General features: G+C 51.6%; 1 protein-coding gene across 1 annotated transcript; it reads right to left on the reverse strand.

Moving 5' to 3' along the window:
• Positions 1–1,045: 1,045 nt before the first annotated feature.
• Positions 1,046–24,573, reverse strand: NOVA2 (NOVA alternative splicing regulator 2). Its single transcript, XM_032325536.1, has 4 exons — positions 24,396–24,573; positions 15,993–16,136; positions 10,634–10,800; positions 1,046–2,487 (listed from the first exon to the last, which is right to left on the reverse strand). Exons 1-4 carry the CDS (start codon positions 24,478–24,480, stop codon positions 1,405–1,407), a joined length of 1,479 nt encoding a protein of 492 aa, XP_032181427.1. The 5' UTR covers positions 24,481–24,573; the 3' UTR covers positions 1,046–1,404.
• Positions 24,574–26,573: the final 2,000 nt, after the last annotated feature.

A 26,573-nucleotide genomic window follows, 5' to 3' on the forward strand; every position in this document is an offset into this window, starting at 1 on the left:
AGCATGCACACAAAAGGCGGGGGTGGGAATGGGGGATCTTTAACAGTTTTCACTAGCTCCATCTCCCACCCCTCCCTGTCAGGTGAGTTCACAGACTTGGTGTATTTGGATAGAGATGACCCTGACAATATTGGGTCTTTTTCCTTAGAGTTCTCCAGATAGGATCCAAGTCCCACCCCTTATTCTCCTCCTGGGCAAGACCCCCAGGCCAAGACCCATGGAGGAGGGGTGTGGGTAGAGAAGGAGTGTCAGTGACTGGCCATGGCCCAATCCAGGAAGTGCATGCTCCATCCCAATGACGTCACAGGAAATAACCTGGAGCTGCCACAGGAAGTACATGCCCCCATGATGTCACTGAAGTAACCCTCAAGGGAGGCCCACTGAGACATCATAGGAAGTACCTGTCTGTCCTATCATCACAGGAAGTGACCTCTGGGGAACTACTTCCCGTGACATCATAAGGAGTACCAGCAGCACCCCAGAAAATACTTGACTCAGTGATATCCCAACAGGGAACTTCATTCCCATTACTCTAGGTAAAACCACAGGAAGTTGTTCCAGCCTCTCACAAGAGTCTTGCCCACAGGACTGGACCAATCCCAGAGCTGGCCTCATTCCCAGCAGCACTGCACCCCCTCCCCCCATAGGGCCTGACAACAAAACAGTGAACAGTCCCACCTAGGAGAGGCAACTCCAATAGGGGTAGAGTCGCTGAGAAAATCTGGGAACTCTGGGGTCCCTGCTCCAAATACCCCATTTCAGCTCGGACTCCTCAGCTACCTCTATTCCTGTCCCTTCTCTCAGATCCAGAAATGAAAGCAGGAGAGGCGGGGTGTAGTTTGGGGGAGGCCCCTCATTCTAGGCGGCCCAGAGGCTCCCTCCCCTCCTCCCATATAAAAACAAAAACTTACAAAGGGGGGGGGATCCTCACAAAAAAAAAAAAAAAAAAAAAAGGAAAGAAAGAAAGAAAAAAAGAAAAAAAAAGGCGGGGTGTGGAGAGGGGAGAAAAGAAAAAAAAAAGAAAAAAGAAAAAAAAGGAGGGAAAGAAAGAGAAAATAACACTTTGTTTTCTATTAAAATCAACAAAATGCAATATATACAGATATCACACAGACCCGGGCCCTGGGATAGGAGGGTCAGGCCCAGCCAAGCGTCGGGAGGAAGGAAGAAGGGGGTCAGTTCAGAGCTGGGGGAGGGGGCTTCTGGGCCCCTTCCCCAGCCATCACTCAATCCTGCCTATGACTACCGGGGGGGGGTGCAGTCAGGCCTACCCCAGCCCCTTCCCACGAGGAGCAGGACTACACCCGAGCTGAGGTCAGGAGTTGGGGGTGGGGTGGGGGAGGGGAGGAGAAGGAAGAGGAGGAGAAGGGGCCGGGAGGAGGGTGGGAGCACACACCACAGGCCTCATCCCACTTTCTGGGGGTTTGAGGCCCTCACTCCCTGCTCGTAGGTGACCCGCTGGCTGATGAGGTATTGAGCGGCTTGTGTGGCCGCAGGGCTGCCTGTGATGGTGACCCGCCGGTTCCGCGTGCCAGGCAGGAACTCTCCCTTCTTGGAGATCTGGATGCGCGCGCCTGTCAGCTCCTGGTACTCCACCAACGTCTTGCCCCCTTTGCCCAGGATGGCCCCCACCAGGTTCTCAGGCACCGCAATCTCCACCAGCTCCTTGGCACTCTCGGCTGCCAACTTCTCCGCCGTCAGGAAGCCCCCGGCGGCCCCGGCTGCAGCTGCGGCGGCCACCAGCGGGCCACCCCCGCCGCCCGCCCCGCCGCCCGCTCCGGCCCCGAGGTAGCCGTTGGCGGCTGCGGCCAAGGCGAAGGACCCCAGGGCTCCGGGGGGCGGGGGTGGAGGCGGGGCGGCCCCTCCGGCGGGCCCCGCCCCGGCCTCCCCCGCGTAGGACGCCAGGAGGTTGGCGGCAGCGGCGGCGGCGGGGTTGGCACCGGCGGCCACGGCGGCCAGGACCCCGGAGGCCGCGGCTGAGTTGAGGCCCAGGCCGAGGGAGTTGGTGTTGTAGCCGTAACTGGCCAGCGTGTTAAGCGCCGTGCTGATGGCCAGCAGATCGGTGCCTGAGAAGGCAGGCAGGGCGGCTGGAAAGGCGCCCACGCCCGCCAGCCCCGCGGGGCCCAGCAGGCCCGAGGCGGCAGCGGCCGAGGCGGCGGCGGCGGCGGGCAGCACGTCGGCGGGGCTGGCGTACGGTGAGCCGGTGGGGTTGGAGTTGGCCACGGGGCCAGCCACGTTGGCGTAGCTGATGTTGAGGCAGCTGCTGCTCTGGGGGTCTTCCTGTACCTTCTGCACGATGGCGCTCACGGCCTTGTGCACCTGCTCCGGCTCGCCGCTGACGGTCACCACGCGCTCCTGAAGGTTGATGCCCTCCGGCTTCTGGGACAGCTGCACCCAGGCACCCGACTGTTCCATCACGGCTTTTACGGTGGCGCCCCCTTTGCCGATGATCAGGCCCGCGGTGCTATTGGGGACGATCAGCTTGGCCTGCGTGTGGGGCGAGAGGGAGGGTCTTTAGGACGGTGAGTGGAGACTGAACCTTAACGTTAGGCAAGGCCTTGCACTCTTCACTCGCCCCGCTCTCCCCTGGCCCAGATCAGGCCCGCTGTGCCCCCTTGAAAAAATAGCGAAATACTTTCATATTGGTTGGTTAAAAAAAAAAAAAAAAAAAGAGAGCTAGTACTCCAAGTCCTCTTGGTAGGTTCTCAGGCACCCTGTCCTGTGTCCCTGGGACCCCTGGGATTTCCCTTCCCTCCAGCACCTTAAAGACTTAATGGCTAACCCAGTGGGTGCCCTCCAGGACAGCAGGTGCTCCCAGCTTGCACTGGTGTTCACGCCTTCTAGAAATACTAAACACTCTGACTCCCAGCCCCAGAAAAGGAGTCATTAAGTCTCATTTTACAGAGGAGTCACTTGCGACCTAGGAGAGAAAGGGACTCCCCCCAGGGTTACCCAGATTGTGGAGAAGCTGCAGTCTGGCCTCTTGGATTCCTGCTCCGTGGTGTTTCCCACCCTACTGGCAAGGTCACTGCGCTTAACCCTCTTTTTGTTATGGGTCAGATTGTTGCCCCCGACATTCAGATGCTGCAGTCTGATCCACCCCTGTACTTCAGGATGTGACAGCATTTGGACAGAGGGTCTTTAAAGAGGCAATGAAGGTTAAGTGAGGTTATTGGGGTGTGTCCTAATCCAAAAGGAATGATGTCCTTATAAGAAGGAGAGCTTAGAACACAGGCGCATACAGAGGAAAGACGGCGTGAGAATGCGGAGAAGAGGACAACCATCTCCCAGCCCAGGAAAGAGGCCTTGGAAGAAACCAGCCCTGCCCCAGATCTCAGACTTCTAGCTTCCGGAACTATTGAGAAAATGAATTTCTGTTGCTTAAGCCACCCGGTCTGCGGTCTGTTGTTACGGCTGCCCTAGCAATCTAATGCAGTTGTCCTAGCTGTAAAATGAAGATAAACCTCACATCTGAGAGGATTGGGCACTTAAATACACTGGTCCCCTTCTCGGGTGCAAAAAGGCCCATCTTTTGCTGCTGCAAATCTGATCTATCTTAATTCTGGGGGTGGGGGAGGGGGAGCTTTCAAAACCAAAGGGGGAGCTTTCAAAACCAAAAGTCTCCTTTGGCATATCCAAGAGCACTTCTACACATAGGTTCCTCTTGCTCAATCCTCTCACACCTGCCGGTTCTACCCGCTAAAGCCCCCACCTCCCATCTCTGCCTCTGAGCTGGACCCCAGGGTTGTTTGGGAAATTTGTGGGAGAGCTTCTGGTTGTCATGACGACTGAGGGGGCAGATGCGGGCACGCTGTGGGCCTGGGCTTTGGATGTCAGTTCTTTACAACATCCAACCGACCAATCGTCCGCCCGTATGACTTTTTAAGTGACTCCCTGGACATTCGTGTTGGCAAAAAGTCCGTTTATAAAATTCAGAGCCCAGACCTGAACCCCACGATCCATATAAGTGCCGAGTATTTTCTTTTTCCCACGTGGTTAAGAGCTACTGAAATTTCCAGGAATGCAACTAACCTGTCAAGGAAGGGAAGATTGTACTTCGTTTTGTTCTGAAATTTACCAAGACTGGTTCATCGTTTCAAAAAAAACAACCATGATAACAGTAGTAATGCCATGTGTCTTATTTGCATCTCTGATAAGACACCCTGGTTCACTGTGTTTGTCACTGTCTCGGACTGTGTTAGGTGTGAGCAGCTAACTATGGCACTACATCTGCTGTAGTAACATGTAACATTTACCTATTAAAATTCATCTCATTTCATAACACATCACCTTCCTTTCATTTCTCCTTTATGTAAAAACGTCTTACGGGATAAAGAAATTATACACGCATACCATGGAATATTCCTTGGCAATCAATTTAAATGAACAAAGTACTGATCCAGGCTACAACATGGTTGAAGCTAGAAAACATGCTGTGTGAATGAAGCCAGACACAAAAGACCATATATTGTAGGATTCCGTTTATATGGATGTTCAGAACAGGGAAATCTATAGAGACAGAAAGTAGATTAGTGGTGGCTTAGGGCTGGGGGCTGGTGCTGAGCTGTGGGGATTGAGGAGTGCTAGCTAAGGGGATCAAGGTTTCTTTATGAGGAAATGAAATGTTCTAAAATTGATCGTGGGCATGGATGCACAATTCTGAATATAATAATAACTTTGAACTGCATGCTTTCAGTGGGTGAATTGTAGGTATGTGAATTAATATCTTAATAAAACTGTTGAAAATCTTAAGGGATTTAGATAGGTAATGCATCTACATTATATGTGCTTTCCATGCACTGAAAGGAGTGTGTGTGTGTGTGTGTGTGTGTGTGTGTGTGTAATTTCAGAGGAAAGAGGGCTGGGAAAATATTTGTAGGAGAAAGAGGGCATGGGGTTTGACAAGCCTGAGAAGCACTGCTCTACTTGCTCTGTTCTTTGTTGATCTGAGTTCGACTTTTCCCTCCCTCCCTCTTGCTGACTCCATGGCAGGCATACTAGGCTCCCTGCTGTTCCTCCAAGTTGCAAGCTTCGTCCAGATTCAGGGCCTTTGCTCCTGCTATGCCCTCACCTAGAATGCTCCTTCCCAGAAAAGGAGGCTCACCTCATCATTCAGTTCTTTGCACTAAGGCACAAAGAGGCCTTACCACCCCAATTATTGATGCTTGTTTATTTGCTTATTTTATGTCCCTGGCAGAGACACCTCCAGACTTGTATCCAATTGCTAACTTCATATCTCTGGAATGATGTCGAGTGGACACCTCAAACTTAAAATCCAAAGTGGAGGGGCGCCTGGGTGGCTCAGTGGGTTAAGCCTCTGCCTTTGGCTCGGGTCATGATCTCGGGGTCCTGGGATCGAGCCCCACGTCGGGCTCTCTGCTCAGCGGAGAGCCTGCTCCCTCCTCTCTCTCCGCTTCCCTCTCTGCCTACTTGTGATCTGTCTGCCAAATAAATAAATAAAATCTTAAAAAAAAAAATCCAAAGTGGACCACCTCATCTGCTCAGATGTGTTTCTGCCATGGTCTTCCTCATTTCAGTATGTGGGAAAATGCACCCTTTCCCTTCTCAGACTCAAGACTTAGAAGTCCTCTCTTTCCCTGCCACTCAGCATCCAATCAGCAATTCTGTTGACTCTATCTTCAAAATATATAGTAGATAGGGTGCCTGGCTGGCTCAGTCAATAGAGTGTTGTGTAACTCTTGTTCCTGGGGTTGTAAGTTTGAGCCCCATGTTAGGTGTAGAGATTACTTTAAAAAAATCTTTAGGGGCGCCTGGGTGGCTCAGTGGGTTAATTGGGCCTCTGCCTTCGGCTCGGGTCATGATCTCGGGGTCCTGGGATCAAGCCCCGCATCGGGCTCTCTGTTCAGCGGGGAGCCTGCTTCCTCCTCTCTGCCTGCTTCTCTGACTACTTGTGATCTCTCCCTCTGTTAAATAAATAATATCTTTAAAAAAAATCTTTAAAAATACATGTATAGTAGACTATTCTAGATTAAAAGAGACTAATAAGTTATAACAACTCAATGCAATGCAGAAATACTGACTGAATTTTGGATAGGAAAATACTTTATAGACATAACATATTTTGGAACAATGTGAATGTGAACTTTTTACTAACCGAGAGCATGGAATTGGTGTTAATTTTTGTAGGTGCGATAACAGTAACATAACAATACAGGACACATCCTTAGTCTTGGGAGACACATGCTCAAGAACTTAGGGATAAAGAGTCACGAGGTCTATACTTATTTTCAAATGGATCAGCAAAAACAAACAAACCACCCAACAACCAAGCAAATAAAGCTAACAAGTGCTTGTGTGTGTTCATGTGTGTAAAGAGATAAAGCAAATGTTAATGCTTACTGAGTCTAAGGGCAGTGTATAGAGAGTTCATTGTATTATTCTTCAACATTTTCAAAATAAAAGGAGAAAAAAATGCCCCAGGACTCTTTCCCCCTCTTTTTTCTGCTTTGTCTTTTGTCATAGCACTTTTCACTCTCTGACTTTTTTATTTGCTTGCTTGTTTTCGGTTTCCACATGAAAGAATGTTAGATCTACAAGGGTAGAGATTTTTGTCTGTATTGTTTACTACTGGGTTCTCGGTGCCTAGGGGAATGCCTGGTATGCATTCAGCAAAGACTGTGTGAATGCCTTGGACTCTCCAGACATTTGCTCAGGTTGGAAATCTTGGCTCCACCACTGATGCTGGGGCAAGTGACCTAACCTCTTTGAGACTCAGTTTTCTCATCTATAAAATGGGGATATCCATCCCTCCTCCACAGATTTATTATGAAGCTTAACTGAGATCATTCATGAAATGATGAGCTTGATTCAGGGACCAGTGCCCCTTAGCTATGTTTCTGCTTGGCCCTTATGGGCAGGCAGATCATTATCCATTAATCAAACAAGCAACATTTTTGGAGCACCTACTATGTGCTGAGCGTATGGTGCTATGTGAGTGTCCAGGTAATATGTGCTCATAGTAGATGCTCAAGAAATGGTTGTTGTCATTGTTACCTCCATGGGCTGACCTGGATTTAAATCTCACATCTGTGGTATAGTTGTTTTAAAAAATAGTCTGACAGTTCTTCGAAAGGTTAGATCTATCATCTGACCCAATTCCATCCATAGGTATATGCTCCAAAGAACTGAAAACCATACCCACACATATGTTCATAGCAGCATTCTTCATAATAGCTAAAAGAAACAACCCAAATGACTATCAACTGATAGACAGACAAAATGTGATAAATGCATATGGTGGGATATTATTTGGCCATAAAAAGGAATGAGGTTTTGATATATGTTACAGTACGGATTAATCTTGAAAGCAGTATGCTAAGGGAAAGAAGCCAGACACAAAGGGCCATGTGTTATGTCATTCAATTTATATAAAACATCCAGAATAGGCAAATCCATAGACACCAAAAATAGGTTAGTGGTTGGAAGGGACAGGAAGGGGGAGCTGGGACAATGGACAGTGACTGCCAAAGCATGTAAGGGTTCTTTTTGGAGTGGTGAAAACGTTTTGGAATTATATTAGGTGATCAGTGCACAACTTTGTGAATATATTAAACAGCACTAAATGGTATACTTTAAAATGGTGAACTATACAGTATGGGAATTATATCTCAATTTTTTTAATATCTCAATTTATATATTCAAAAACATCATCAGAAAAAGAGTCCGACAAGTCAAGAGGCTAGAACCAGACCTAAGAATCAAAAGGTATTTAGTATGATACAGCATTCAGAGGAAAAAAGAAAGGATGAATTAACTATTCACCAAAAATGGTGAGAGCAAATGCTTTCACCTTTCTGTGCCTCATTTCCTCTCCTCCAACACAGATGTAACCACAGCTACTCCATACAACCATTGGGAATATTCAATGACTGGAGTGCCTGTCACATGGGAAGCCCTCGGCAAATGGTTAACTGTCTTCCTGATGGGCCCAGGTGGGACCCACAGCATCTCAGAGAGATCACAGGTGCAGTTTCATAGAATCCTGGAGTGCCAGGACATCAGTCAGAACAGTAGAGTCTTAGAATAATGTACATCAAAAATCTTGAAATCACAGAGCCATAGAATTGTAGGAGTTTTAGGGCCAGAAAGACCTCAGAGAACATCTGTTCCCCTGATTTGCAAATCTGTGGAGATTTTCAAATAGTAATAGTAGAATAATAATTTTACAGCTAACGGTCCTTCCATTTGCCCGACCCTTTGGTAAACACTTTCATATGGTGTTTCATTTTCAAACACTATATGAACACTTTCAAACACTTTTCATAATCATATAGTCACTTACTTAATCTCTACAGCAACCTTACAAGAAAGAATAGGCAGACACTATTATTATCACATTTTATGGCTTGGAAAACAGAAGCAAGAGAGGTTAAGTAACTTGCTCAAGGTCACACAGATAGTAATAGAGCCAGGATCTGATCTCAGTCCAGAATCTATGTTCAGATTTCCAAGCCTTCACCCCAGAAATTCCGATTCAGTGGTTCTAGGCTGGGAACCAAGAATCTGGATTCTAAGACACCTAGATGATTCAGATACCAGCCAAGGCTGAGAACCACTGGTATAACCCAGAGGTGGCAAAGTGGGGGTCCTTGGGCCGCAGGTAGCCCCCAGCCACATAGTGGTTTTAAGGTTGAGCCAACCTTTAAAAATCAGTTGATTTCAAATATTTCTGGCTTCTTCTGAAAAATTTGTGAGATGTGGCAACACTTTGTCTACATTCCCAAAGGGTAAGAATTGAGTTGAGTTGAATAGTAGCTGCCCCCTTTAGGGATAGCATCATATCTCTCTGGTGAGACCAGAGTCCTCAATTCTTTATGTTCCCTGTCTGAATCTTGGAGGCATTTCAATTTATAATCCCTGGTTTGGCCCAGCTTCCACACTGTAAAGAAAGGAAACTGAGGCTTACAGAAGGGAAAGGAACCTAGAGTAACACAGCAAGTCCAATGTAGAAAGAGAGTAGACCCGTCTCCTGACTTAAAAATCCCATAATAATATCAGCAGCTAACATCTTTTGAGAACTTTCTATGAATTAGGAATACATGCTAAGTGCTTTTTAAACAACAGTGAACACTGATCACTGCCCTTAAGTAGGTGCCATAATGAATCTCATTTTGCAGATGAGAAAAATGAGGCATGGAGAAATCAAGTCACTTATTCAAGGTCGCCCAGGTAAAGAAATAAGTTATCAGACTAAGATTCAACTCAACATCTGACTCCAGAGCCTTCAGCCATTATCTCTTTCATTCTTTAGAGCCCCCTAAGTAATGAATAAGGAGAGGAAAAATCCTGGTCCTATAACCTTTCGATTCCACTATCTCAGAGTTTCTGTGGATTAAAGGGAGGAGTGAAAGGATCAGGTGCAGACGGTGTTGACCCCATTTTCCCTGAAGCATGTGCAGACTCTTCATGAACTCTTAGCCCTCTGTGGCCGCGACCAAGGCGAAGGAAAAAGGTGATATTCTTGCCACCGTGTAAATGGCGTGGCCTGCCGGTGGGAAGGGATTCGGGAGAGACCCGGCAGAGCCGCTTCAGCACCAAGGACAGCAGCCACTCTCCAAGCCCCAAGCCCCAAGTCTTTTTTGGGAATGATTCGCTTGGCAGCATTCTTCCAGGGCTTTCCACCCACCCTTTCCCCAGGAGCTCGGGGGAACTCAGGTCCGTGGTTTCTCCCATCTCAGGGTAACTGAATTCCTAAGAATTCCGGATTCCTTTTACCGAGAGTCTCTCTCTGGTCTTTGCTTCTAGGCAGAAGTTAAGGAACTCTCACAAGGGCCCTGTCCTCCTGCCAGGGGCTCTTGCCCCTCTGCGTCGTGTTTGCAAGTATTTGGGAGTGGGTAAAGGGGGAGAAAACGGGGAGTGTGCACAGTTCCCCTGCCCTCTCCCTCCTACCCACGCCAGGGGCTTTGCAGCAAGCCCACCTGCCCGGTGAACACCGTGGTCATGGCAACCAGAGAGGCCGGGGTACTGATTGGTCCGCTCCCTGCCACGCCCCTACGCCACAGCTTCCCCGTAACTGAGGCAACCAAGAGGCGCTGTCCTCCTCCTTCCATCCCTCCTAGAGAGGGCTGTGTAGGAGAGGGACCTGCCCCCTCTCTCACTAGCAAAATACCCATTTTTCCCAAATGGTGGATACACCATACAATAATTAAAGGAGAGAGGGAGTATGAGGCCATTTCTAAACTTTTCTGGATGTGGATGGGTTGTCAATGAAGTCACTTCCGGTGAGAACAGGAAGTGGGAGGCGGGTTGCTCTGGGAGACAATGGGATGAGGTGGAAGGAAGGAAAGGGTCTAGAGAATCCCAGGAAGGAGGGATAAGGTGTGTGTGTGGGGGGGGGGGGGCGCTAGTGGGGCGGCGTCTAGGGCAAATTCTCCCAGACCTTCACTCCATCTCTGCATCAAGCCCACTCTAAGAGGTTGGAGTCCCTAGGCTGACTCCCTAATAATACGACCTAATACTACCTAATACGACTAATTACTACCATGTATTTGCTTGACAAATATCTTATCGGCGTTATCCCATTCAACTCCCACAGTAATCCAGTGATATGGGAGAAGTATCTTCTCCTGAACCTCACCGGCTTTACAGAAACCCAGTCTTTGCCCCTGCTGACCTGCTTGGCTCTGTCGGGGTTCATCGTGGTTTGGGGTTGAAGGATGTTGACCACCTCAGGCTTGGTCATTGCTTGTGGGATTTCTCGGACCTTCTCAGCAATAAAGCTGTGCACAGCATTCAAGGCCTCTGCTGTGCCCTGTACCAGGCATACTCGTTCTGTGGTTCCTGTTGAGCAAGGGAGAGAGAGGGCACCCTCATCACACAGGAATGAGAAGATTCCTGGGAGACAGGCCCCATTTAATGGAAAGAGAAACCTAGATCTAGAAAGTGGACCTAACCGGGCCCAGGGCACATGGTAAGCCTGGGGAAGTTGGCATGGACTCCCAGGCCATGATGGGTAGCTGGGAAAGTGAGTGGAATGCCTGTTTTATAATCTGCACTTTGTGTCCCTCCCCCAAAACAACCCCAGGGGATGGAAGAATGATGCTTAAGTGCTTTGCGATGCCCACAGCAGCCCTGGGCAGGGAAGACAGGGCTCAGCTGCCTCTTCCCAGTCCTTGCCGGCTCCTGGTTGCTCTGGCAACCATTCACTCACTACTTCCCCCCCCCCCCACCCCAGAAGACTAGAGCTCAGGCCTGCAACGGTTGCCACAGTAACTGGAACCCCCTTATCGGTCTGGCTGGCCGGGTCCTCAGCCCACCCCCAGGGGGACGAGGGACGAAGCCCCGTTGCCGTAGCAACCCCTGAAAGCCTGCAGCGAAGGCCTCTGGGCTTTTGGAGAGGATGGGGAAGGGCTGGGGGATGGGGGAGGCAGAAGAGAGACCAGAGTGCCTGCCTGGACCCACCAGATGGAGGGCTGAAGGGTGGGGGAGGGCAAGGGTATGGACAGGGAGAGCAGAGGCAACTTAGGGAAGGGTAGGGGCTCAGGGATGGAGAAAGGAGAGTGGGGTGGATGCCTTTGCTGGAGAGTGTCTAGATTTTGGCTGTGGTTCTAACCTAGGCACCCTCACTCTGCGTGCATATGTGTGTGTACTAGAGGTAGGGAGGCAGCGGGGAACAGAGAAACCAGCTCTGGGTGATGTTGGGATATGTGTGTGGGATAGAGCCTGGGTGACAAGCTGACCAGTGCAAATATATCTGTGTGGCTGTTTGGGTGAGTGGTGTGTGTGTGTGTGTGTGTGTGTGTGTGTGTGTATGAGCAGGTGTCCATGCATGTGTATACCTGGGCTGGAATGGCTCAGTTGTCTTTAGCTGTGTACGTGTATAAGAGAAAGAGTGGGAGAGACTGAGTTGTAAACCGACAGCACGACACAGTGAATCCAGTAACCATGTATGCACTCTTGTTCATGGGAAAGACTTTGAGTATCACTGCGATGTTCAAGGTTATGTATGTACCATTTGTGAGACCAAGCTGCTTGTTCAGGAGAGTTTGAGAGAAAGAAACAAAGGATCTCAGGAAGCCGTGCTGATGCTATATGATGAATGACTATCACTTTGAGACTGATGTCAGCGTGAGCGTTGGCAGCAAAGAAACCATGAGACACCTTTCGGTGTTCGAAAGATTATCTGGGTGCCTGGTGTGTGGCATGCGTGTCTATGTGCGTGAGCCTGTGTGTAGGAGACAGACAGACAAGGTTCTATCACTGGTATGTGTCAATGTGAGCGAGAGAGAGAGAGAGAGAGACGGAAAAGTAGACTCACTCAAGCGTCAGTATGACAGGAGGACTGGTGTGTGTGTGTGTGTGTGTGTGTGTGTGTGTGTGTGTGTGTGTCTGTATGCATTATCGCCAGACAAAGACAGCTCTACTGTGACCGGCTGGTGTGAAAGTGTGTGCGCCTGGTCGAGCTGTGCATTTTTGCTGTGTAGAGTGGGTGTCTGTCTCTCTCTCTCTCTGGTGGGACTGCCTGTAGGGACCAGTTAGCTCCCTGGATCTATAAAAGGTCTTGAGCCCGTGCCAGGCTCCATGTGCCTGAGTGTCTGGGACATTTGGGGGTGAGGGTCCAGTCTCCCATGGGCATTCTAGCGCAGCACATTGGTGCCCCCACCCTGAGCCCTCACTGGCATCTCTCAGCCTGGCATGCCAGTCTATCCATATGTCCGGGTGTCACTGTCTTGGGGGGCACTTGGATAGTTGATAACCTCCATCTCCTCTGGGCCACTGTTCCTCACTTATTCCCCCCAACCCCAGAACAATGGACTGGTCTGAGCCAAGGGTGAGTCAGCGTGCAGGCTGCCTCCGTCTGGGTGTAAATAGGAAAGGGTGTGGGTCAGGGTGGGAACCGGAGGGGGGGGCCCTAGGGAGAGCCTGGCTTAAATGGGTCTGCTCTCCATTATGGCGAGGCTCCCTTCCAGCTCAGGGAGTCTGGGATTTCCCACACTTTGTAGTTCTCAACTGGGGTCCATGAGGGCTTTGGAGGGCTCGGTTAGCCCCTGAAAGAGTGTCCAATAATGACAGCTGGTGCTTACAAAATACCAAGCGTTAGGCACTATTCTAAGCACTTCGTATATATTTGTGCACTTCATGTAGGAGGTAGGCGCTATTATTATTCTCCATTTACTGCTAAGGACACTGAGGCACAGAGAAGGTTTGGGATCTGTTCAAGTTCACTCAGCCAGTAGTGGAAGTTCAGGGTCTGGAACCCAGATATCTGGCTTCAGAGTCTGAGCTTTTAACCACTGAGCCACCCTTGTGTTCGATGTGGGGTATGCAGACTGTGTGTGTGCTGGTGCGTGTGTTGGGAAGAAGGCATAAGATGACTCCGTTTTTGCTATCACATTTTTGATAGTAAAAAAGAGTAATGTATGGATTTATGAAGTAATCTCTCAAGATTTTGTACTTTAAGGCAATGTTATAAATCAGTAATTTTTTAAAAAGTGTGTGTTGTGTGTTTGTGCTTTTTTTCTGGGGACAGAGCTTTAGGCAAATGCTCCAAATCAGAAGCAGTTTGGAATCACTATGGTATCTGAGTGCGTGTACGTAAGTCTGTGTGTGGCTTTGGGCAAATGCCTGCTTCTTTCTGGGTCTCAGTTTCTCTATGAATGATCTGGAAGGATAGTCTGGGGCTTGGCGTTTCCTGTACCAAGGAGGGGACAACCTTTGTACTCTACCCCTCTCTTGGGGATAACGGTCAGGTAGGTTTTTGTTTCATGTAGTAGACACAAGTGAGTGTGTGTGTGTGTGTGTGTGTGTGTGTGCATGCATGTGTATGTGTGTGTCCATCTGTCTGTGTGTTTCACCATTGTCATTTCTCATCTGCTCTGTCTGCTTCAGTCACAGTGAACAAACTCCCCCTCCAGCCTTTGAACATGCTAGTTCATCTTTCTGGAGTGCTCTTCCTTGCTTTTATCTAGCTCACTTTTACTTATTGTTCTGGGCCCCTCCTCCAGGAAGCCCTCCCTGACCTTTCCAGGCTGGGTCAGGTGCCCTGTCTGGGCTGCCACCATTCTCTGAGCATCCCTGTCCTAGCCCTGACCATGCTGGGTCATTGCTGGTGTTCAGTCTGTCTTCCCTACTGGGCCGTGAAATCTGTGAGGGAAAGGGGGGGATATCTCAGTCACTGCTGTCCTCATCTCTGTCCATAGAATAGGTAATCAGAGAATGTAGGTTGAATAAATGAATGAAAGGGTGTTAGCCAGGAGCAAAGTGAAAAATGCTCTTCCTTTCAACCGGTAGCACCCTCATTTCTTGTGTTCCTGTGGGTCCTAGGAAGTCGTAGGGGCTGGACTAGGATGTGTGGGGCCATGTCCTGAATCTATGAGGTGGCACAAGCTTTATGATCTGAAAATTCCATGTCAGCAGTGGGGAGGGGGCGCTGGACACATTCCTGGGGCTGGGGAGAAATGCTGGCTCATGTTGCTTGTTTGAATAGTATTTGGCCCAAGAAAGCCAATGACTGTCCCATCCTCTGGGGTTCTCAGATGCCTGGCCTGTGGGGTATGTCACTGAATTGGGAGGAGACGATGTGTTTCATGTCATAGAATATGATCCAAGCATAAGGAACCAAGAGTCCTCGGACATATGCCCCAAGCAGAGGTCTTATCCATATCTTGTGGCCTAGGGGATGTGTGGGGGAAACTGGGCCAGGGTAGAAGAGGAAAGCAGGGTTGGGGGTGTGTGCCTGGTTCCCTGGACAGTTCTCTAAACCTCTTGCCAAAGCTGCTTAGTGAGATGGGCGGCAGTGTGGATGGAGGCAGGAGGGAGGGAGAGAGAGAGAGAGAGAGAGACAGAGAGAGAGAATATGAATGTGTCCTGACCCTGGGCTCCAGCTTTGGTGTTTGACCTAAAAAATCCAAGGGGATTAAGGATGACTAGAATCAGCTCTGGTCCAAAGATGCAATTCTGGGGGCCCTTCCTGGGGGACATCTCTAGATGTCAAAGCCCAGGCACTGGTCTTGGGAGGGGGAGCTAGAGGGGGTGACAGATAAAGCAGGGGACAGTAGAGGGAGGGAGGGGACTTGGAAATGTTATGGCCACCAGAGAGAGAGAGCTGGAGGAGAGGCAGAAAAGAGGCTGGTTTGGAGGAAGGAGAGAAAAAGTATGTGGGGGTTGAGACTGGGAAAGAAACATGAAGGGAGAGGTGGGTGACTAGAGTCAGGAAGAAATGAGGGGCAATCCAGCAGATCATTTAGGGGGTGTTACTGGATATTGGCTGAGTGAATGACTGGCCAGAGAGGGTTAAGGAGCAAGAGAAAGAAAAATGTGAGACAATGAGAGGTGGAGGGCCAGAAAAAGACGGGGCGAGGGGTGGGAAGACGAGAAGGGGGAGAGAGGAGGGAAAACAGAGATGGACAAGACAGACGGATGGGGACGAGGGGTGGGGGACAGCCAAACAGAATCAGAGAGATAGAAACAAAAAGAAGAGCAGGAGGAGCCAGAGAGAGGCGGATGGGAATGGAGGCTTGAGGAGCAAGAGATGGAAAATCAGAAACAGAATGAGAGAGACATAGGGAAGAATGACGCAGATAGAGAAAACCAGTGGGACTCACACTGGGCAAGATGGGGTAACAGAGAAATCCAAAGGGAAAGAGTGAGGGAAAAGAAGTGTGTGTGTGGGGGGGAGTGTGCAACACGGCTGGCTGGCCCCCCAACCCCAAGGGACACCCTGACACCTGCCTCCCTGCCCACCCCCCTCCAGCAACTCCAACTGACCCAAAGAGGCAGGTGTGTGGGAAGGGGCACATCTGCCAGCACATCATGCAAATGAACTCATGAATATGCAGCAGGCCCATTGTCTTGCCCTGCCCCCACCCCCATCTGCTCAGGCCTGGCCCCTGGGGCTGAGGGCAGCTCTGTCCCCTTAGGAGGAGGGGAGAGCCCCATCACTATGACTGCCCCAAGGGCAGCTCTTCCCCCTTATCCAGGGCCCAGGAGGGAGGGACAGGAGGCCAAAGGCAGAGTCCTGGGCCAGGGCTCACCCGGATAGAAGTCTTTGGACTTAGAGAGCTTGATGGTGGCTCCTGTCTCCTTCTGCAGCTGCACGATGGTCTGCCCGCCCTTGCCAATGATGGAGCCTGCCGCGTAGCTGGGGATCAGCACCTTCAGGAAATATTCGCCTTCCTCTGCAGGGGCACATGGGGAGGGGAGGTAAGGGAGGCCGGGGAAGGGGTCTTCCCCCTCAGCATGGTGTGGTCATAGGAAACCCCTGGCATCAAAGGAACATACAGGAGCAATGGCCATGAGAATAGCAGCAGGGAGAATAAACACATAATGATCTTCATTCATTCCCTCACTCATTCATTCATTCATTCCACGGATAGTTACTGAGCACCTGCTATCACACGCTTGGCAGTATTCTAGTGAAACAGCCGTGAGGAAAACAGACAAACTCCCTGATTTTGCAGGCAAATGAGGCAAATAAGGCCGAGAGAGTTTCAGTGATTCAGCCAAGAGCTCACACAGCTACATTCTTCTAGAAGGAGGGGGAGACAGACAGTATGCTTTATGTCGGATGGTGGTCAGCACCAAGAACACAAAAGGGGGCAGGAGAAGGGAAGGGGGATTGCAAGGGCTGTAGTGTCAGATCCGGTGGGCAGGAAAGCCCTCCCCAAGAATGTGGCATTCTTTGTTTAACAAACACTTCTACAGAACCTAGTAAACACTAGACTCTGTTCCAAGTACTACACAAATATTAGTTCTTTTAATTTTCACACTGATGCTATGAAAGCAGTACTTTGTAACCTGGCTTTAGAGTCCAGGCTCTGAACCCTTATGACTGATTGTTTTTCAGGCTGTGGAGGTGGGAATGGAAACATGTGCCTCCATGGGAGAGCAAGTGCAAAGGCCCTGGGGTGAGACTGCGCTTGAGTTGTGTGAGGGAAGGTGAGGTAGCCAGTGGAGCTGGGGCTGAGGCAGAGAGGTAAAGAGTGGAAGGGGGTGAGGGGCTGAGAGGGTCAGGGGCGGGGAGGTGGTGCCAGTGGTCCCTTGTGGGGCTGCGGCAATTCTTCATTAGGGACCAGTTTTCTTGGTCATGTGTAAAGTGCTTCGTTAATGCACTCAAGGTACATGCCTAACCTCTTCTACCTTCTAACCCAACTGCTGTCCCTAAGTTCTCATAGGGTAAAAATTCTGGAGCCTTCTCAGTATTAGATCCTCTGTGACTTGGCCCTGTACTTCTTTCCAGGTTCACGTCCTCATCTTCCTCTATGTGCATCGGACCTACTTCCTCTTAATTCCTTAAACATTCCCTCCTCCCACCCACCTCAGGGCCTTTGCATGTTCCTTTTGCTTGGAACTTCCCTCCCACAGCAAATTCCTCTTGTCCTTCAGGTCCCCACTCAAATGTTGTTTCTTCTTGGAAGCTTTCCTGGAACCCTGAGGAGGAGATGGATCCTCTCCTGTTCGTTTTGTGCCTTCAGAACAAGGTACCACAGAAGTCCACTGGAGCTCACCCCTGTGTCCCAGGGACTCATGCCATGGCCCAGCACACAGTAGGCATGCAATAAACACTGGGGAAAGGAAGGGAGGAGCCAGGCCATTCTGCTTCCAAAGCTTAAGGTCTTAAAACATCCCCTAGTGGTTTTTAAATTTTTTTTCTTTTAAGCAAAGGAAACCTATTTTCAATGTCTCACATGAAACTCCAACACACAGAGCAGATAAAAGAGAAACTGTTCTGGTAAAAGTGGGGGCAGGGCGGGGGGGGGGGCAGAAGCCTGCCCATCTCTGCCTGATCGCTTTAGATTGAAGGTTCTGGGATCCCTGATGTGTTAAGATGGGGGTTTGGGGGCAAGAGACTGGATGTGGTTTCATAGGCATGGGGCGGGGGTCCAGAATGAAGGGGTTGCCCTAAGCCCATGGCAATCCACTTAAACTTGCCTCATCAGACCATTAAACCTATTAAGTAATTAGCCCCCCAGAGTGCCTTCCCATCAATCATCCTGACCCCCCCTGAATTCACTTTCTTCCCTGGGCTCACAGAGGCAGCCTCTTGCCTGCCCCCACCCCTAAACCTGTCAAAGAGATGGGAGACCAATCCTCCATCCCTGAAAGGCTCAGAAAGATGGGGAGGGCATTCTCACAAAGGACTCTATCCGCTTTTTCCTTCTTTAACTTCAACCCCTATCTTCTCTCCAGCCAGGGCCTCTTCCCCAACTTCTTTCTTGAAGGTAGAAGGTATTCATCTACTCTGAAGAAAACTGGGATTACATCCCCACCCCATTTTCTGTGCCCTCTGCCTTCCCCTTCCCCAGGAATCTCTGTATGCAACAGCAGAAACAGCTTTAGACTGAGTGTGAATTTTGTCCCTGACGGGATGCAGGGCCTTGGGCAAACCACCTCACCTCGTGGGGCCTCAGTATTCTCATCAGCAAAATAGGGATATGAAAGCACTACCTCATGGGACTATGGAAATTAAGTGATAAACCGTAAAGTACTTAGGCTGGTCTCAGGCACGTGCAACACTTAAGAAACCTTAGCCATCGTCACCTCCACTATCATCATGACATTTACCAATGTTAGAAACACAAGCAAAGTTCTTCTAACAGCGTCTGGCCCAGGATAAGTGCTCTGCAAGTGGGGAGACGAGCCTCTGAGGCCTGAGGTTTTCATTGGGCAATGGGAGAAGGAGGGGAGACCCCACTTCCTTCATCACTTCCTCCCTAGAGGATGTCCCAGGCCTTTCTCTGCTTCTTGGAGGAGGAATGAGCTCTCACTGATGGAAGCGAGAACCTGTCCCTCATCTCTCTGACTTTCTTCCTTCTTACACTACTTCTTGCCTTTGCCCTTGATGTATCCTCTCAGTACTGTTTCCTCCCTTCCTCCAACAAATCCTTCCTGAGCACCCACTCTGTGCCAGGCCTTGTTTGAGGTGCTGGTGACACAGCAGGGAACATGACACAGACCATTTCCTCCAAGTTCACTCACTTTTTAAAATTTAAATGCGTCTCTTTAAAGAGGACACCTAAAAACCACTGCTAATATTCAGAGTCTGAAGGCTGGTTATGTTTTCCCCTCCAAAGCATAGAATATAAACATACAATGGTTTAAAAAAAAAAAAAAGTTTGTCCATGGATCCTCTTAAGCCCCTTCCGGGTGCTTGAGGGTCCCTGTAGCAGACTAGTACAAACCAGGAGCCTCGACCGGAAGCCAGCCTCCTATGGAGAATGACTAGGTGGGATCTCCCACTTGCAGAAGCTCAGAACACAGGACAGTAGTCCCCACTGTGGCCAACAGACCCCTCTGATCCTCTTCAGAATCCTTTGCATGTCTTTCCCATTTGGGAGTATGCTTACCCCCTCCCCTTTAATGCACTCGGTGAGTCCCACGTCCCCCAGCAAAAAGCCAGGCCTCTCTTTCCAGCCTGCCTTGCACCAAGGGGAGACACACACCCTCAGCTGAAGGCGGAGCCCCCAGACCTCACATGCTCCCACCCGGTTTGAGAAACCAAGGCTCTGCCTGTGAAAAAGTTCTTCCTTCTACTGGAGTAGGATCTAAATGCCAGAACTCCACACCCACCTACTTCCACCACCACCCCGTTAGCTTTTCCGCTGGGGTTCAGGCAGCCCCCTTTACCCTTGAACATGACTGAAGAACTAGAGGTGCCCATTTCTCTCCTGCTGGTTTTCCTCCTGCTACAACTTCAAGCATTCCCACCTTGGGAAGGGGCAGTCCTCTCTTTACTAGTCTCCCCATCATCTGTTGTGCCCACCTTCTTCAGAAATGCTTCTGGAGTTTCCAAAAAGCAACCAATATCCCTCTCTCCTTAAATAATGGTGACCTAGGGGTGCCTGGGTGGCTCAGTGGGTTAAAGCCTCTGCCTTCGGCTCAGGTCATGATCTCAGGGTCCTGGGATCGAGCCCCGCATCGGGCTCTCTGCTCCGCAGAGGGCCTGCTTCTCCCCTCTTTCTCTGCCTGCCTCTCTGCCTACCTGTGATCTCTGTCTGTCAAATAAATGAATAAAATCTTAAAAAAAAATGGTGACCTACCTGAGAGATCTGGGGTGCTGTGTGGTAAGAGTCACACTTTTTATCAGAGAATTGACCCTGATAGGTGGTTTTAAAGGGGAAGGTCACTAACGACAAAGGGAGAGCTGAAGGGGTGGGGGCTGTGTTGTTTTCAATGACAGGAGGTCTAGGGGAAACCAAAGTTGGGGTGCCAGCTTATGGGACCTGCTCTGGCTTGAGGGTTGGGGGCAGAAGTATCGGTGTGTTCCACAGAGGTGTGAGGCGGAGGGGGTGTGATGTTGACACTGTTGTGGGAGTGTGTGGGGATGTGGCTGGTGGAAGACAAGACGACACGGTGGCGGGGAGCAGCACCGCTCAGGAGGGTGGGGACAGCAGGTGTGTGAGGCAGTCTGTGAATGACGGTGCTGCCCATTCCCGTGAGAAATGCAATACAACCGAAGCAGGGGGGAACGGCATGCTGAAGGTGTGATGCCATCTTCGAGCTGTGACACCGTCTCTGAGTGAAAGAAAGGTGGATGGGTATGATTTCCACAGGGTGAAGCACCGCGGGATAGCGCAACAGCGCAACAGGCTCCGATGACATTCTTGGTGGCACCAATCGTAGTAACGACAGCTACCGTGTATTGATGATTTGCGGTGTGTATCATATATACAGTCCTATTTAAGCCACAGAAAAGCCCGGAGTGGTAGTAGCAGATCTTAACGACTCCCATTTTCAAGATAAGGAGACTGAGGCTTGGGGCAGTGAAATAAATTGTCCCACACCAAGCCCATGGCTGTGATGAGATGGACCCTGGAAGGTCTCACTCTTGGGGCTCTTAACTTTGGTGATATTGTGTTTATGGGAAACAGCGAGGATGCTGGGAGCAAGACCTGGGGGCCGGAAACTCATTCGGGGCAGGGGGTGGGGTGGGGAAGGAGGCGTGTATGTGTGTGTGTGTGTGTGTGTGTGACTGGTGCACATGTGCGTGTGTCTATGGGCAAGGAACACCTTGAAGAGTTTCATCTGTACTCCGGGTGGGTTGCATCCCTTGGTGTTGTCCCGCTAGACTACAGCCCTTTGTCTCTCTGATGAGTGAGTTCCTAACCTGAGTTTCCATTCAACTCCCAGCCCCCTCCCCAGTCCTCTTGTCCTTAAGTGCCTTGTCTCCCCACCAATGGTGTCTGGCAGTACTGGAGCCCAGACGTTAGTGGGAACAGCCCCCATCTCCTCTCTCAACCCCCAAGAACAGGCAGGAGTGGCAGGCAGGCTGGCTCTGCGGGCCCAAGCTTGATCGACCCCGTCTGCCATGCCTTGTCATTACATCCCCAGAAGTCTCCCTCAACCCTCTGGGCCTCGGCTTCCTCATCCAGAAATGGGGTTCACTATAGTGTCTACCCATATCATGAAGCCAGTCTCCCAAGTTCAAACCCCAGCTCTGCCTCTGATTAGCTGACTGACCATAGGCATGTTACTTAGCCTTTCTGTGCCTCAGTGTGACATCTGTTAAGAAGGGGAACATACAAGAATTGTAAGGAGTACATGATTGGTCTGTGCCGAGCACAGAGTCTTTTCCATAAGACTTCCTGGTGCTCTGCAGACCATAGATATTAGCCATTATTATAATTTACTGTGGTTAATTATTACATCACAGAGTGTGGGGAGAATTACATGACTTACTGCCTATAAAGCAGAGAACCGCAAAACGGGTAGTGATTATTACTATTATCCTTGTGATTATTGTGATTTTCCCACTTGACAGATGGTGACTCTTGAGGCTCAGGAAAGGGGTGAGGTTAACGGAGCACCCCTACTCATGGCAGTATTATCGCAAGGAGCCCTCAATTTTGAGTTGAAAATCCCGGATCCTTGCCCAACGCTGTCTCCTGAGTGTCTCTATAAATGGAGGACTGTCCCTTTGCATCTCCGGACCTCAGTTTCCCCACAGGTCACCGGAGGGTAGGGTCCCTAAGGGCTCATCCTAGTTTTCCCCGCTGCTGAGGGAGGCAGGATGCCCAGGGTTAAAGCACATGAGCTCTGGAGCCAGACGGCCCAGGGTTGGATAGATCCCAGCTCCACCAATTTATGAGCTGGGTGACTTTGGGCAAAAGTGGCTTCATTTTGCTGAGCCTGTTTTCCTCATGCGAAAAAGCAGCTCAAATCCTCTCCCCCAGAGTGTTGTATTAGGAAATTAACCCATATCTCAGAGCCTGACTTCTAGTAGGTGCCAGGTACTTGGGCCTGACTGTGACTATTGTTAGGTTGAGCTGCCCTGAGCAATCAGATTTGGAGCACCTCAGCCCCTTTAAAAGAAGGATGAGATGCCCCACCACCACCAACACATACACACACACACACACACACACACACACACACACAAGCAGGGGCAGGGCTGGGCTGCCAGGTCAGGCGCCCAGGGACCGCCTGGGTCCCTGCCTGGGTCTGCCTGGGTCCCTGATTCTCTCCAGCACTGGGAATGGCAGTGGGGCAGGAAGAAGGGAAGGAAGTTGGCTGGGACATATTCATGTGTGTGCTGGGGGTGGGGGGAGCAGGAAGAAGGACAGGAAGCTCCCTCCCACCCCTCCCCCAACTTCCCTTTCCTTCAATTTCTGCTGGACACCCTCTCACAGGCAGCCAGGGGGTCCCCGATTCCTGTCCCACCTGGGCAGGAGTTGAGGGGGAGGGCGGTGCTGGAATGGAGGAAAGAGACTTGGCTTGTGTTCCATGGAGGGGAGGAGGTGGGAGGTCCCCACCCCACCCACTACAGGGCCTGGCGGAGTGGGGAGCATGCACTCTGACCCAGGTCATTCCTCTCCCATCCGGAGGAAAAGGCCAGAGGAAGCAGATTTTGGCTAAGGTGACCGCAGGGAGGGGCTTGTCTGCTCTGGGGTCTCCCTCCATCCAGGGAGTTAAGAGGCTGAGCTCTGAGACTCTGAAAATCCCTACCTCCTTCCTGAATCCCTGGCCAGAGAGACACCCGCTAGAGCGCCCCGCTTGTCTTTTATTCTCTGGTACACATACTTCCTCAGGTCACACACACAGTGGGGGCCCTCCTGTCTTACACACGTATACCTTCTGTGTTGTCAAACACTCAGACATCACACACGTACACACACAATCCCTTGTCTCTCTCACACATAGAAACATTCCCGCATCTCTAGATCTCTAGTTACATACTCAACCATTTCACACACACCCCCTCCCCTTGTTATAGACACACACACACAATCTTCCCTTTTCATACCCTTTAGGTGTCATATACACACATTCCCTGTCACACAGGCACTATCTTTCCCTCCGTTGTTACACACCCTCGTGCAGCTCACCCACAGAGCCCTAACCTCTCCCGTCATACACCCACCTTCCCTTGTCGCACACGCCCCCTCTGATGTCACTGTTGCACACCTCCATGTGTCACACCCAGGCACAGCCTCTTTGGAGTCACACCCACACCCTTTTCTTGTCACATACCCTCACCAGCTTCTTCTGGTCCCACCCCACCCCAGACACGCCGGTGTCACACACACTGAACTGCCTTCCTTGATCCACACAGCCTCTCATGGCTCACACCCGGAGCTGGCCCATTCAGCTTCCCCCACACACCCCCTTGCATGTCACACACACCCTCTCACTTAATGTGTCACACTGCCACAGCCCCCCCTCTAGGGTGACATGCACACACTTTCCCTTGCCACACGTACCCCTTTGAGGGTCTCAAACACAGAGCCCAGCCCCTCATCTCACCCTGTCTCTTAACACACACGCACACACATCTTCTTTCCTGTCATATCCATGATCCTTAATGTCACACATCCAGGCCTTACAGGGCCCACACGCGCACATACACACAAATACACACACACCTGTCCCAGCTACATATTCTCCCACCTAGCTTTACACACCCACCCATTCCACCATCTCACCCAACACACCCACCCAGCTTGTCCCCACGCACAATCTCGCCCATGGCCCACTCACACCTCCCTCTGGGACAACCCTTGCTCAGGACATCCCCAGGGAGGGAGGCTGGGAAGCTCCAGGTCCACAGGCCTCCTCTACTCCTTCCCCTCCTCCTCGCCAGGACACGCCAGCCCGGGAACACCCCTGCCCCGAAAGGGTCACATCACACACCCCTCAAGGACACAGAGACGCCCGCCCAGAAGGACCCACGCCCCCCATCCTTTGCGCCCCCCAAGGACACTTAACCACCCCCTCCCCCCCATCCCCTCTCATCGCAGACAAAGCTCCCAGCCCCGGGCAGCGGCGAGAGGGGGAGGGGGTCCGGCCCCCTCCCCAACGCCCCTCTCAGCTCCGGGGTCTAGGGAGGGGCGCCCTTCCCCGCCCCAGAGCCCTTGCACCTGCCACGGCGGGGGGAGGAGGATGGAGAAAGGCGAGGCCCCCTGCCCGCTCCCCCACACCGAGTCGCAACCCTTTCTCACCTCCCGTGTTGCTGCGCTTAGTGCAGACCACCTCGGGGGGCGTTTCGAGGGGCCTCTTGCGGGAATCCGGGGCCTCGGGCTCCATGGGGGGGGCCTGGGGCGGCGGCTGCTGCTGCTGCGGCGGCTGCGGCGGCGGCGGCGGCGGCTGCTGTGGCGGCGGCGACGGCTGCTGGGGAGGCTGGGGTTGCGGCGGCGGCGGCGGCGGGGGCGGCGGCGGCTGCGGGGCCGCGGAGGCCGTGAAGAGGCCGTGCACCGCGCCGGCGGCCATCATCCTCATGGTCGGGGGGGGGGGCGGGGGACGGGGGTGGGGGGAGGGGGAGGGAAGGGGATGTGGGAGGGGGAGGGGGCGGCGGCGGAGGGATGGGGGAGGGGGAACCCTGGCGAGGCAAGAAGGGAGGGAGCTGGTTCTGGGGGGCTGTCAGAGCCTGGAGAGCCTGGAGAGCGGATGTGAGCAGGACGGGAGGGCAAGGGGGGGTCCCCAATACGGCCCGGAGAGAACTGAAGGGTGGGGTCTCTCTCAAGATTACCGAGACCAGGGACTGGCCGCGCCACTGGGGGCGGTCCGGACCCCCTTGTTTGCTCCCCCGGGTGGAGGGCCGAGCCCCCCAGACCCTGCTCGGGGCGGGGGGCCGGAGGAGCGGGACCGGAGGTGGGAGGCGGAGGCAGCCGCTAATGGGGACCCGGGGGGCGGCGGGTGCGGGCGGCAGCGGCGACAGGGCTGGCGGTGGCTGCTGGCCCGAGCATCTTCTTCCCGGAGGCTCCCACAGCGGCCTGGCCCCTCCCACCCGATCAAAGCCACGCCCATGCCGGTCAGGGCCGCGCCCTTCTGCGCCCCCATTGGTCTTCCCTTGAAGCCCGGGCCACGCCCCCTGAATTGACCACGCCCCTTCCCGCAGCTGGGAGAGGGACCAGGCTCCCCCAGGCTACAGGAAGGACCCTGGGCTCATCTACACCTTCCGCAGCCCTCACCTGTAATGTACGTTTATTGAGCACTTACTGTGTGCTAACTCTGGTTCCAAGTAAGCGCTTCACAAACCTTACCACGTTTAATTCCAAGAGCAACCGACTCTGTCTGGTACTCTTACTATCCCCCTTTTACAGAGAAGGAAACTGAGCCTCAGTGACGTCACTTGGTCCCAATAAGAAATCTCACTTCACATGTCTCCCACCTCTGACAGCTGGGAAGTTCCCTCTCGAATCTTTGATTCATCTCTTGAAGAATCAACACAGGATTTCTGCAAGGGCTCAGGGAATTGAATTTAATGAATACCTGTGTTAGCCGTGTAGAGCTGAGCTTAACATCCAGGTGGTGCCCAGGTCAATCAACATCACTTACAAACCCCCTACTAAGTGTCAGACACTGTCCCAAACACTGGGGTACAAGAGGGAACAAAACAGTCTTGGCCCTTGTAGATAGACAAAGTATTACTATTCATGTCATTAAGAAAACCTGATTCTCAGAAAACAAAGTGGACGCTCAGGAAAATGGAGTGTGGCTCATCCAAGGGCACACAGGTAGACAGGCAGAGAGGAAACTGGGATTTGAACTCAGGACAAGCTTAATTTCAGAACCTGAAGTAGGGGGCCCTTCTTTGGAGTGGATCATTGCTAATATTCAGTGTTCTCCCTGAATTCCTTGTCTTCAAGGATTCTTCCTATGTCAGCCAGACACAAGATTAGGCTCAGAGGGGGCTTAGGTGGGGGTAATTGTGGCAGCTGGGGACCCTCCCTCTGCTCCATCCCACTCTGCCCCTCCCTTGTCATGCTCTCAGGTCCCCAGGATGGGGACGGTAGCAGATGGCCTGGGGAGGATGAAGTGGCCTCCCATCTGTCCCCTCCCCCCCATTGTCCCCAGAGCCAAGGGGGATTCGAGGGGGTTGTGGTCCACTGCAGTCTGGATCCTCCCCCTCCGTCTTCCTGGAGGGAACTGAGGAGCTAGTTGCTATGGAGACAAGGAAGAGGCAAGAGAGATGCAGGGAGGCACCCAGGTCAGGCTGAGCTCCACACCTCAGACCCTTTGATTCACATATACTCCCATCACAAAGGTACATATCCCTACATCTATAGAGTTTGGCATGAATTTCCACATCCCCAGCACACACACATTCACACCAGCCCTCCTGCAGACATACAGGTGTGTACTCAACAGTCTCACACTGGCATAGGCTGATATATGAA

The sequence above is a fragment of the Mustela erminea genome, chromosome 19, assembly GCF_009829155.1.
Source record: "Mustela erminea isolate mMusErm1 chromosome 19, mMusErm1.Pri, whole genome shotgun sequence".
In the NCBI taxonomy this organism is placed as follows: Eukaryota; Metazoa; Chordata; class Mammalia; order Carnivora; family Mustelidae; genus Mustela; species Mustela erminea.

Excerpts from the sequence above, each read along its gene's own strand:
- NOVA2 (XM_032325536.1), bottom strand. The coding sequence starts at position 24,480 with ATGGAGCCCGAGGCCCCGGATTCCCGCAAGAGGCCCCTCGAAACGCCC. Across the intron at positions 16,137-24,395 it reads TAAGCGCAGCAACACGGGAG|AGGAAGGCGAATATTTCCTG; the intron begins GTGAGAAAGGGT and ends GTGCCCCTGCAG. Across the intron at positions 2,488-10,633 it reads ACCCCGACAGAGCCAAGCAG|GCCAAGCTGATCGTCCCCAA; the intron begins GTCAGCAGGGGC and ends CCCCACACGCAG.